The sequence below is a fragment of the Saimiri boliviensis genome, chromosome 8, assembly GCF_048565385.1.
Source record: "Saimiri boliviensis isolate mSaiBol1 chromosome 8, mSaiBol1.pri, whole genome shotgun sequence".
In the NCBI taxonomy this organism is placed as follows: domain Eukaryota; kingdom Metazoa; phylum Chordata; class Mammalia; order Primates; family Cebidae; genus Saimiri; species Saimiri boliviensis.
In genome coordinates this window covers 52,824,559-52,838,000 of record NC_133456.1, presented here as the reverse complement: position 1 = coordinate 52,838,000, position 13,442 = coordinate 52,824,559, and the positions used below count along the sequence as shown (strand labels likewise).

The 13,442-nt window shown below is 42.6% G+C and overlaps 1 protein-coding gene across 15 annotated transcripts in view; it reads left to right on the top strand.

The window, feature by feature from the left end:
* The window catches only part of CADPS (calcium dependent secretion activator), a 473,986-nt gene that overhangs the window by 277,594 nt on the left and 182,950 nt on the right, over positions 1–13,442 (top strand). For all 15 annotated transcript variants that reach the window (XM_074404483.1, XM_074404482.1, XM_074404481.1 and 12 more), the window contains exons 7-8: positions 3,271–3,382; positions 10,285–10,424. In XM_074404483.1, coding sequence (XP_074260584.1) covers positions 3,271–3,382; positions 10,285–10,424 — 252 coding nt within the window. The remainder of the gene's footprint in view (positions 1–3,270; positions 3,383–10,284; positions 10,425–13,442) is intronic.

Below are 13,442 nucleotides of genomic sequence, written 5' to 3'. Positions count from 1 at the left end.
GTATTAGTCAAGGTTCTCCAGACGAAAAAAACTAGTAAGATCTGTGTGTATGTGTGTGTGTGTGTGTGTGTGTGTGTGTGTGTGTGTGTATGTGTGTATGTGTATGTGTGTATATATATGTGTGTATATATATGTGTATCCACACATATATTATATATGTGTGTGGATACACATATATATACACACATACACACATATATATGTGTGGATACACATATATATACACACATACACATACACACATATATACATATATATGTATACACACATATATATACACACATACACATATACACACACACATATATATGGGTGTTTATTAAGTATTAACTTCCATGATCATGAGGTCCCACAATAGGCTGTCTGCAAGCTGAGTAGCAAGGAGAGCCAGTCTCAGTCCCAAAACTGAAGAACCTGGAGTCCGATGTTCGAGGTCAGGAAGCATGCAGCACAGGAGAAAGATGTAGGCTATAGGAAGCTGGGCCAGTCTCTCCTTTTCACATTTTTCTTCCTGCTTTATATTTGCTGGAAGCTGATTAGATTGTGCCCACCAGATTAAGGGTGGATCTGCCCTCCCCAGACCACTGACTCAAATGTTAATCTCTTTTAGCAACACCCACACAGACAACCCAGGATTAATACTTTGTATCCTTCAATCCAATCAAGTAGACACTCAGTATTAACCATCATACCTATAAATATGTACCATTATTACATGTCAACTAATCATTAAGTAAGTAAATTTAAATAGATAAGCAATTATAACTATTACTAGAATACATCTCCTTACTTTGGAAGGGAAGACAGCCAAAATTTGTTGGGTTTTCAACCTCTTCCAAACTTGCAGCTGTTTGTTCTTTACAGCTAGTCTGTGAAATGAGCTTATTTTATAGCTGAGGAAATTGAGGTACAGGGACATGAAGTCCTTGCCCCAAATTTCATAGTTTGCAAGTGACTAAGCCAGGATTTAAACTAAAAATATCTGGTTCAAAACCCTTGCCATTGCTGAGACAAAGATTTCGCTGTCTTGGGGTCTTGCTGCAGTTGCTAACAACCACTTAGGAGTTTCTATCTGAACCTCAAACATTTTGCTGATGTGTTTGAAACCTGTCACTTTTTGTCCTATCTCGTGGCCTCCTCTATGTCCTCTCTGTCTCTACTATGACTGATGTGCTTTCTCCGTGGTTTCATGCACTGAGATCCCCATGGATCTGATTTCCCCTCATCTCAATTTTCCTGGTCTTCTTTTGTCAGCTCTTACTAGATTCCCTGTGTCTTTGAGTTAATAGGATTTATTTGATTAAAGGCAACACTGAGACTAGTGGGCAGGTTTCCATAATTTACAAAAGAAGAATACAAACTTCCAACAAACACAGGATAAAATGTCGAAGCCCAATTATGTCAGCAGAATATCCGTGAAAATAACAATGATAAAATAGGCCAGAAGAAAAGGTGAATAATGATACTCAGGCAAGAAGGAAGCCTGTGACTTGCACTCCAATTTCCAAATGGTGGCAGGAGAGTCACTGCCTTTGTGTAAAGCATTTTGGGAATAGGCATCTCAAGCCTGGAAAGTGTGCATTAATGAGCACAGCTCCTGGAACCGTGTAACATCTCTAAATGTTTGTTTTTGAATGAAGAAATGATCTCCCAGCTAGGTCTCCATCCAAAGGAAACAATCAGAGATGAAATCAAAAATTAATATCTAACTCCTAGCTACTCAAGAGACTGAGGTGGAAAGATTGCTTGAGTCCAGGAGTTCAAGAGCAGCTTGGACAACAGAAAGAAACACCCATCTCAAAAAACAAAACAAAATTAATGCTCATTTCTATTTCAGTAAAAGAACAATTGCTAAATAAATTATGGTGCATATATAGGATGTAATATAGAGTCATTAAAAATTATAAGCATTTTAAAGTATGAAAGTTGATTGTTGTATAAAGTAAGATAAAAACACTTCTCTATATGAAATTGTATCCATGATGTTTTCTAGTTCTGTAAAAGACATTATATTTGGCATCATCCATTTATTCAACAAATACTTGATAAGTGCCTTCTATATGTCCAGGACTGTGCTAAGTTCTGGGTAAGCAACATAAACACACAGTCCCTGTGCTCATGGAACTTACAGAATATTAGAGGATTCTGCTATAAAACACTGACACAAATCAATAATTACAAATCCAGTGATTGCTAGGATGCAAAATTAAATAGTATGCTAAAGAGAGGTTAATACCAGAACAAGGTTAGATTGGGAAGTCAAGGGACAGTGGCTTTTAAGCTGAGCCCCAGAGAGGTCGCCCAGTGAATGGATGGGGTGGGGAGAAACACCGCCAACAGAGGAACCATACATGTAACAGGCCTGAAGTGGCAGAGTCAGGAGGCCTGTGACATTGGAGCGGATGAGTGGCAGTCCATAGGTAGGGGTCCAGATTGCCCCTTGGGTGCAGTGAAACAGGTGCCATGGAGCTCAGTGCAGTCCAGTTAACACTTCTGGAAGATCACTCTGCTTGCAGGCACAGAATAGATAGCGCTGAATTCTCTGTAAGAATAATTATGAGTGAATGAACAGGCCGTATTTGGGGGGCACATCAGGGGCTCATGTGAGCCATACCTGGTGCTATACCCAGATTCTGAGTAAGCCAGGCTCCCAGCTAGGAAAAACTGAAACTCAAATATCCACAGACTATGAGCAGGGAATGGCATTTCCCACATTCTCATCCTTCTCCCTTCCAGTCTCTCTTTGACCTTGACAGGATGGAGCTCCATAATCTCCTGATTCAACTCCTTTTTGAATGCCAGTGGAAATGGGCTCCCCACCATCCCACCACTATTGCTGAAGTCTCATTTGAAAGTCAGGTGTTGGCTTGAACCAAATGAAGCCCCATCCCAAAATCTAGAACTGCAGTTTCCACAAACAAAGAAGTCAAAGGATGCAGGGAAATATTAGTGATTGCCCTGGAATAGTCTGTAGATATGGCAAATGCATGGGGACAAGTTCTCACCAACTTGAGTTTATGCCGATTTCAAGTGATTTCTTATAGTGCTCTATGAAGACCATGGCAACTTTCTGAGCAACTGTCTTGCATTTCCCTAACAAGTTAATTAACACTTTTGTTACTCTGGCAGCTTTGGAGGGGAGGAGAGAAGGATGTGACAACCAATGCTGCCTCTGGTTAACCCTGCATTCACCTGACCTAGGAACAAGGGAATAGTTTAGCCTCGCCAAAGCAGATATGTCTACATTGACCTCTTTGATTCTTTCTGCAGCTGGGGCACCCAAGGTGACTTCTCCACAACCCATGCACTGCCAGCTGTAAAGGTGAAGCTATTCACAGAGAGCACAGGTGTCCTGGCCTTGGAGGACAAGGAGCTTGGGCGGGTAAGCACTTCCCATCACAAGGGGAACTCCAGAGAGTGGATTTCCCCAGCTAGGTCTCCAGTGCACAAGACACCAACAGGCAGCATTGCCATGTGCTGAGAGGCTCAGTTTTGAACATTAAATCCTGGGCTCCACTCTAAATTAGCTGGGTGACCTTGAGCAAGTTCCTCAACCTCTCTGAGCCTCAGATTCTTTTATATAAAGCTGGGCTAGCAAGTGTGTGTGCTACAGGAGATAGAGCAGGAGTTCTCAATACTGTCAGACCCAAACATCCTTTAGGGTTAAGATTTGTAATGCCTTCTACTGTTTCAAAGTGGAATTCTTAGATGATTTAACTGCCTACCCACCTGACTGTTAAAGTCAATGCAGTGACATAAGAGAGAAACAAAGGGAAGTAAATTAATACTTAAAAAATCTTCAAAATGTAAATACTCAAAGACCAAATGGGGTAGTGCTTTGTTTGCGCCTGTGTGAAGAGTCACTGTGAAGGTGATGGCTACAAAATCCACCGTGAGATGTGGAGGTCTGCTGCACGGGTGACTCCCAAGCCTGAGCATCAGTAAACTGATTTAATGAAATGGTAAACAATACCTGGTAGTCTCCTTGATTTCCTTGGAAATGTGCCAAAAAGACTTTGATTTGAAATTGTAAGACAAGAGTTCGGATCTCCACGTAGTTCATTATAAACAGACTTTTTCCACTTCCACTAATATCCCATGAGAATATTCAAAAGTCAGACGCAGGAAGATGCCTCACTAGGGAGCATCCTCGAAAGATGTTTAGCACCCCTGGCCCTATGCACTCAATGCCAACAGGGACCAACGCCATTATTTTGGCAATCAAAATGTCATGAAAATTTCTGAGACACCCCTGAGAGGTGGTGGTACCAACTCCCTTGAGAACCACTGAGATAACAGTGAAGTTTCTCTTTGCATAGGAACCATTGACTCCGCACCAGGAAGCCAGTAATATTTTCACAAGTTGATTTTGCCAATGACCCCACCTGCTTATGGTAAAATCTGAATCCACTCGTTTAATTTGGCTTCTGATCACTTCTTCACCCCCATCCACTGCCACGTCCCTCCCCATCCCCAGCATCATTGGCCAAATTTCAAACCCTCATATAAACCAAATTCTCTTCCCTCCTCAGGGGGCTTCCTCTCTACCTGTTGTCCTCTCCCCACCTCCCAACCCTTCAAAAAGCATAAATGCCTTCTCTGTATAAATACCACCTCCTTGGAGAGTTCTTTCCTGGCAGCCCAGCCCCCTTCATTTGCTGTCTCAGCTCCTCATTCACATATACTACTGAACTGATCACTGAGAAAGAAACAGAATTGACAGACATTCAGACTTCTGTCTGCCCCACTGGACCATAAAACCTCTGCAGAGACAGAAACCTAAACTATTTTGTTCACTATCTTATACCCAGAGCCCAGAACACAGACTTTCAATAAATTTTATTTCATATTGGTTGAATGCATAATCAATCCTGAAACTGACATGATCTCAGCCAAGGCAATCTCTCTGAGCCTCTGATATACCATCTCTAGCATAATGAGAGACGACCCCAAACAAGCACACAGGCACACACACTTCACAGTGCCAGCAAGAACTCATTTCCTGTGCTTCCTTTTTTTCTCTTCCTTGCTTTCCCCCGTTTCTCCAGTCTGGCTTTCCTCTATAGAATCAACCTGGAGTCATAGTACTACAGCATAGACCATAGATGGAGGTTAAATGAAAAGTAAATAAAGCTAGTAGCAAAAACAAAAAACAGTGTCCCTACCCAGAAAAGTGGGAGGAGAGGGGATGATGAAAGAAAAGAAAGGTTTAACTGTTTTCTTTGAGAAATGATAAGTACTCATTTCTGTCCCTAGGGAAAGAGAGACACACATAGAGTGGAGGAAGTATCTTGCCTTTTATTTTTCTTCAAACTTCTCCTTTTCCAGGAAGGCAGATGTTAAGAATCATGAGTCTCGGAGACCCTGTATATTAGTGTTAGAAAGAACCAGTGTAACTGACCAGCCCAGGATGTTCAGCCTGGGTCCACAATGAGCCTCTGAACGACCTGGATGCCCTGAATTTTTTTTTTTTTTTTTTTTTGAGACAGTCTCGTTCTGTTGCCCAAGCTTGCTGCAGTCTCCACCTCCCTGGTTTAAGCGATTCTCATGCCTCAGCCCCCTCCAGTAGCTGGGATTACAGGCACACACCACCACACCTGGCTAATTTTTATATTTTTAGTAGAGACAAGGTTTTACCATGTTAGCCAGGCTGGTCTCGAACTCCTGACCTCAAGTGATCCGCCCACCTCCACTTCCCAAAGCGCTGGGATTATAGGCCTAAAGTACCGCACCCAGCCTGAAAATAGTTTACAAATGTGTGTGTGTCTAGGCCTATATGCCTTTTACTGGACTGGCTACCAAAGCATTCACCAACTTCTCAAAGCCATTTCTACTCAGAAAAGCTAAAGCCACTGGCATATTGAAATCCTTTGTTTTATAGATGAGAAAACTTACTCCCATGGAATGTAGGAGACTCCTCCAGAGCCACCAAGCAGTCAGGCCTATGTATGGGCCAGGCCACCATCCCAAAGACGCTGCACAGCCCCTCAGGTCTCTCAGGACAACCCTATTGAGGCAGCCCCAGTCATCACCTCTCTTGTACTGAGGAGGATACTGAGGCCCAGAGGGTTCAGTTACTTCAGGAATCGTGTTGTCTCATCTCCAGGGCTATTTGTACTACACTCTGTTGTCCCCACACAAAAATAAAACCCTGGGCTCTGCTTTGGTGGTGAAAGCCGTGGGCTTGCCACAGCTCCACGCACACTCATTTCATAATGATTCATTCTTTTCTTCAGGCCCCTTATACATTCCCCCCGGTGCCAGTTTACTACTCCTTTGTGCCAAAGAAACCGTCCGCCGGTTGCTATAAAGCTGGCCTGCCTGGCCCTTGTGCCGGCTGGAAACCCTCTGCTGGCAGTGTCTTCATAGGCTGCATCTAGGTGACCCAAGAGTGCAGTGAAGTCACACTTGGACCTCACGGGGGAATGTTTCTATGCTCTAATTCTTCCCACACTTAGCAGAGCCAGTGTAGAATCCTGGTCTTACGTTTATTCATTCAACCGTTTTTTGGTTCGTTTCTTCAGTGTTATCCTTTGTTTTTAATAATGTTTTAAGTTAAAAAAATTAATGCACATTGTGAAAACCAGTTAAAATGGATATATAGAGAAAAGTCATTATCTCTTCTGTATCGCTCTGGTATATCTTCTGAGAGAAAAGTCTTGTTTTCAATTTATGGTTATCCTTCCCTAAATATTCTCTGCACGTACAAACATAGCATATATAAGCACATATGTGTATTTTCCCCCTCTTTAAAAAATAAAAAGCACAATTGGAAGCTACTATATATGCATTTCTCTACATGGTGCCTGAAATCATTCTATTTGGTGATTAATTCATATGACTCTAGACTGACCTGTCTTCTTTTTACATAGCTGCATTATATTCCATTAGGTAGATGTATTTTATTTAACAAATCCTCTGTTGATGAATTTTTAGATTATTTCATCTTTGGCTATATAAACAATGCTTCAGTGAATAGCCTTGAATTTATTTTCTTTGTATATGTATGGATACCTATAGAATACATTTCCAAAAAATATTTTGCTGACTGAAATTTAAAATTGGACAGATACTGCCAAATTGTCCCCTAAAGTGCATGCACCAATTGATCCGTCCACAAAAGGCGTAGAGTGCCTGTTTTCCTGCATGTTTCCCAACCCTGCAATATTATAGGATTCTAGGCCCACTGTGTCCAATCATTTGTGCTGTGCACAGAGCACAGCACAATGCCAGAAAGCATTAACCTCATAAAGCATAAGGAGCACAGACATAAAGCCAGAAATTACAGTGTGATGTGGGAGGTGTTCTGTTAGGCGGGGGGAAAAACCCACCTGGAAATGAAGCACTTACCAAGAAGGCAGAATCCAATCCGAGCGGCAGGGATTCCTTCCTGGGGGGTGCAAGAGGTACCCAGAGAGATACAGGCAAGCCGGGAAGTGGTGGGGGGGGATCCATCAGGTAAAGGCCCAGGGTAAAGCAGTCCCCCAGCAGGCCCTGACTGTGCGCAGGCAACTAGGAGAAGCCACGGCTGGCTGGAGTGCAGCTACTGCAGGGGGTGGGTCCTTGTGGCCACATCAGCATCCCCACTTCAAAGCACAGCACTCACGGGCCTCGGCTGAATTGACAAAGTGCTTGATTAGCAGCCTGGAATGTCCAGATGAGGTGTCTGTTCTGCCTGGGACTCATGTGCGCCCAGAAGGACCCTCATAATTCAGCAGCACTGACACATACAAATGAGTCGTCAGCCTGTCAGGGGCATGGCAGGGTGGGGACAAAGACAGAAAAGAATTGTGGTCACTTCATCTCTCCATCCACCCTGGAGAAGAGGTCTCCCCAGGAAGCAATTGCACAGGGGAAGAAGCCTTTGTGGCACAGGCAGTAATGAGCTGTGGCCATTGCATCACGAATGGACACCAAATTGCCAGTGGGAAGCACGCCCAGAATCCATATGGCAAAAGGCCTGCTAATGAGCTCCGGGTGCCCAGAGCACTGCTCCCTCTGTGATTTTGCCAAACAGGCAGGAGCAGACGGAAGCCCTTTCTTACTGGTGTTCTGGCCCTAGGTGGGGTATCTCTTACCAGCACCTCCCTTGCTGACTTCCCAGCATCATACCCCTACCTCTCTTAGGCCAGACCAGCCTCAGGATGGAGGGTCAGCTTCACTGAGATTGGCAGCTCCCTCTAAATGTCAGGTCTCAGGATGTGGTACATGATACAGGGTGACATGTAAGAACAGGCAGTTCCTGGAGAAAAGGGAGAGGTCTCCACGACCCAGCAGTGCCCTGACTCACACATTGACTCCCAGCATCGTCCTATGACATGTTGCAGTTCTCTGATGCCAGTTAAGTGAATCTATACATTTTATGCTGGAGCTCTAACTAAATGAACCCTTACAAAATAAAGAAGTGGCCTCAGAAGATAGCTGCACAGAAGCTCTGATTTGAAGGTAGTACTAGCAATGCAAGCCTGGCAAATAAGAAAAATGGTGGAGCCAACACCTGATCTACTGGCAGGCACTCTGTCACTCATATCATGAGATAAAAACAGTGCCAATGTAATCAGATGCGACAAGATGTCAGTCAAGACATGATGAAATTATTTAGAAGACTACTCGAACTATGGATTTATAACCAATGTCATTAACAATGTACCTTGCCCTAAATATATGTGATACCTTAAATATAGCTAATAGCACAGCCACCATAATTAGCAAGTTATTTAAAACTATAGATTTGTAAACACTTAGCCCATCTTTGATTTGTGTATATTTTATGATATATGTGATAAGGTAATATATTAATACAAAGTAAACTTATGTAATATAAAATGTTAGCATACAGATGCTGGGCTAATTGCTCAAAAACATTTGACTAAAATAGGACATGATCAAAAAACATTGACAGCCTCTGATCTGAAAAAATCAGGCTTTTCTGTATTTCAATCATGTCATAAGACATTGGGAAGACTTGAAATTTGTGGTTAGCAAGAATGTATATTTCATCAGAGAGAGGGAATTTAATGAAGAAAAAGGGTCAGGCCCAGAAAGAGAAGGGCTGAGAAATCAGCATAAATGAAGCACATCTAAGTGGGTTGATTTTTCTTTTCTGCCATGGCCTCCTCCTCCTCCTCTCTGCAGTCTTGTTCCACAGTCACACAGGAAGCCATATGTGTCTACCCTTCAAGCATGGGCCAAGCTTGCATGACTAATGAAGCTGTTACAGCATCCAGAAGGCCAGAGTGTCCACCCCTGAGACCCTGAGTTCCCTCATGGCCACCTCCAGAGGTGAAAGAAGCCCAGGAAAGGGATCCACTGGCCCTGCACCTGGAAAAAATAAATACTTTGAAAACAGCCAAAGCAACGTGAAACAAACCAGGGCATGCTGCCATCACAGAAGCAAATCTTAGCAAGCCCAGCTTTTGTTGTGCCTATATTTAGTTCATGTTCCCTTAGTTTCAGGGATTTTCCAAATATTCCATTCCTCCCTAAATGCATGTTCCCCAGATCCCATGTGGTTCCTGAGAACTCTGTGATCACAAGGCAAAAAAGTAGATTTACTGAGTTACCTACTTCCTGTTTCACTCTGAGAATTCCAGACAAGAAGAATGGTTGTAGAAGACCCAAATCAAACTGCTCCTTCTGAAGCACACTGGTGAAAGGCATTTCCTAAAAGCTGATCTGTCTTCAAGTCGTGTGTGCTTTCTTCCACGCCAGGGCAAAGTTGGATGTTGTGTGATGAGATATCCAGGCCAGGTGAAATCAGGCTGAAATTTGTGACTGTAAGCTAAAGTCCCTTTCCTTCCCTGAGTCTCACATTTCTCATCCATCTAATAAGGTTTCTTCCATTTTCCCCTGGGGGCCTTGAGGAATTTCTCCTCTTGAAAAGTGAAAGAAATCCTAAATAATGGAGAAAGTGGACTAAAAGGACTCTCTAATAGATAAGCATGTTTCTTCTTTTTATGCATCCATCTTCTTAGGCAAAGATATGGAGAATAATGGGTGGACACTGTTCTCCATTCTGGGTCTGTTTAGTACTTCTGAACATTAGAAAAGTCAAAGCGGAATCACGGAAATCATGATTTTCATCACAGAATCATTACAGAAACACAGAACTCTTTACTTTTACAAAATTAGCCAGGAAGAGAAGGAAGGAGCAAAAGAATGTGTTTCTGTCCCCAGGCAGTGGGAACTGTTCAAGCCAGACTACTACTCAGAATCAAAGTTTCAAATCTATAAAAACATAATGGTGCTTCTATTTTCTAGCTGCTTGTCCTTTTTCCCCTGCAGGTTATTCTCCATCCCACCCCGAACAGCCCCAAACAGTCAGAGTGGCACAAAATGACAGTCTCCAAAAACTGCCCTGACCAAGATCTCAAAATCAAACTTGCTGTTCGAATGGATAAGCCTCAAAACATGAAGCATTCTGGGTAAGTGTTTCTTCCCCAAGTGGCAGTTTTGGACACACATCTGTTCATTTCAAACACAAGACCTTCAGAGAACTATGTAGAAGGAAATACAAAGGGTTCATGAGAAGGTTTTAAAGTGTTTGACTTTCCTATTTACAGTAATCTTCCTCAATTCTTATGATTATTGTATTTGCATTCTTGCTGTCAGGATAGAAAAATGTCCTTCTCTTTCTCTAATAGGGTTTCCAGGACAATTCAAAATTTTCTTAGCAGCATACTAGGTGATTTTAGTTTGGGAAGGTCTTGTAGGCGCCACATACGTTGTCAGAGGCATCCAGATCATTTAAACTCTGCAAATCACTCACTTGCACCTCAATCAGCAACCACATCTTTGAGGTGTGAACAGCAGGCAGAAGTCACCTTCAATCAAGTCACATTTAATGTATTTTAGTATTTAGTGCAGCATTTAAATGAATGAGAAAAAATAGAAAATTTGTGATAATCTTTATTTTCTTAAAGTCTAAAAAAAAATGACCGATTAAGTTCAAGTAGAGCAAAAAGAATAAGCAAGATGTCATTCTTCTTAACAAATAAAACCAATGATTTTTCTAGACAATGTTTGTTAGTAACTGAGTAAATGCTGAGCCATGACCTAGTAAACTAAATTACATGGATCCCATTATCTCAGAAATCATGATAGTCTTGTAACTCTGAAAAGGGAAAGTTGAACTGGTTGAAGGGAATGGAGTATTTGGTGGATGTTCTATAGGTACCCCCTGCCAACTGGCTATCATTCTGCTTAGCCCCTCTGGGCCCCAAAGAGGTCTCATTAATTCTTTTTTGGGTATATGTGTATTGACGATAAGGCTTGAAGTGCTGAAAGTGTCATTAAAATGAGGGTTTTGCCGGGCATGGTGGCTCACACTTGTAAGCCCAACATTTGGGGACGCCAAACGGGGCAGATCACCTGAGGTCAGGAGTTCCAGACCAGCCTTGCCAACATAGTGAAACCCTGTCTCTACTAAAAATACAAAAAAATTAGCTGGGCATGGTGGTACATGCCTGTAATCTCAGCTATTCAGGAGGTTGAGGCAGGAGAATTGCTTCAACTCAAGAGGTGGAGGTTGCAGTGAGCCAAGGTCACGCCATTGCACTCCAGCCTGAGCAACAGAGTAAGACTCCATCTCTAAATAAATAAATATTAATGAGGCTTGGTTAGATGTCCTGGAGGTTTGGGGAATTCAGAAACCCTATTCCAGGACCTAGCCGTGATTAAGACAGATTTAAACAGAAGCCCACATAAAGTCCAGAAGGGCATGACCAGGACAGGAATTTTGAACATCCCAGTGGATGTGCAGACTACAACAGCATGCGGTCTGAGAGTAAAGAACAGGAGCCTAGCTGTGGTGCCTCAGAGTTCTAGGAAGCAAAGAAAGCCCAGGGTTCCAGAGAAGAATAGAGAGCAACCAGTCAGGGCACCAGAGAGGTTCAGATATGAAGGGTTCCAGAGGAAGCAAAGGTCACCTGTGAACTGGAGACCAGTTACTCAACCCAACCTTTGATTTGGATTTAGAGAATTTGTTTTGCATTGTCTTGAGGCCAAATTATTCCAAGCCTGAGATGGGATTACGGCAAAGCTCTTCTGCCTGGGGTGTGAAAAGGTCATGGGAGCATGTGCAGGGCCCTAAGTATACACTCAGTCCTTCGTCAAGTGTCCAGGATGAAGTACAACCAGGTTTTCTTTGATTAAATTAGAATGCCAGAAAACATTGCTGACGTACACCTTTCTTCCTTCTTACCATGCTCCTTGCATATATTCTGACAATATTCATGGAATTTCTCCCTAATGTCTCTTTCCCCTCTGTGATGAACATCCTAGTTTCAAGACAAAGAGCTTGACAATTCAATTAGGTTTCTGTAGTATACAAGAAAAAAATCTGTACCTTTAGTAAAATCCTGCCTCATAAACACCCAGTAAATATTTGCTAAAGGAACCAGAACGTGAGTGAACATAACAGACGTGGAAAGAGAGAGAGAGAGAGAGAGAAACAAAGAGGAGAGGGAAGATCAAAGAGAGAAAATAGAGAACAGAATATGAATGAACGTATCTGTCCTCTGAACTGCTATTTTTTAACTTCTTTTCAAAAAACGATCAGTGCCTCAGCCCACATTCAAGTCCCCTTTCAAGCACTGTACTAGGAGTTTTACTCTGTCCTTTATTCTCCACAGCAACCACTTGACACAGGTACTATTTTCCCTATTGGACGAATTCCCATTTTCCACATTCTCTTCATTCACTCTGCTGGAAACTGAACTAACTGATTTGGACTGGGTAATTTTTGTGTTGATTTGTTTGTAAAGTTATTAACATATTTCAGGCTACCTTGACCCTACAGATGACAGAAGAAATATGTAGCTCACTTCTGACAGGTTCCATAGCTATTTCATATTGCTAGACTGCCATTTTAAAATTTCCCCTGCCAGGAAATATATCAAGAGAGCTTAAAATAGCTCTGAAAAGTGAATGGTGGCTGCCTTAATAACGCCCTAAATCAGGGGTGAGCAACCTTAGTTGCCTAAGGGACTTTTCAGGAAAAGTAAAAGGTTTATGGACTACATTTTTTTCCCATGAAAATAGATTTACTGAGCCCAGTCGTATGAAGGTGGACAGAAATGGGAGAGCTATGTCACAGCTTAGAAAATGGGAGAGAAAAAGGAAAAAAAAATATTTTTTTTTTGAGACAGGGTGTGGCTCTGTTGCCCAGACCAGAGTGCAGCAGCGTGATCTCATCTCACTGCAGTCTCTGCCTCCCAGGCTCACGCCATCCTCCCAAGTAGCTGGGACCACAGGTGCACACTCACCACACCCAGTTAATTTTTGTATTTTTGGTAGAGATGGTGTTTTGCCATGTTGACCAGGCCGGTCTCAAGTTCTTGGACTCAAATGATCTGCCTCCCTTGGCTTCCCAAAGCTCTGGGATTACAGGCATGAGCCACCATGCCTAGCCAAGAAAGGAATTTTTAAGAAGCATAGCTGAG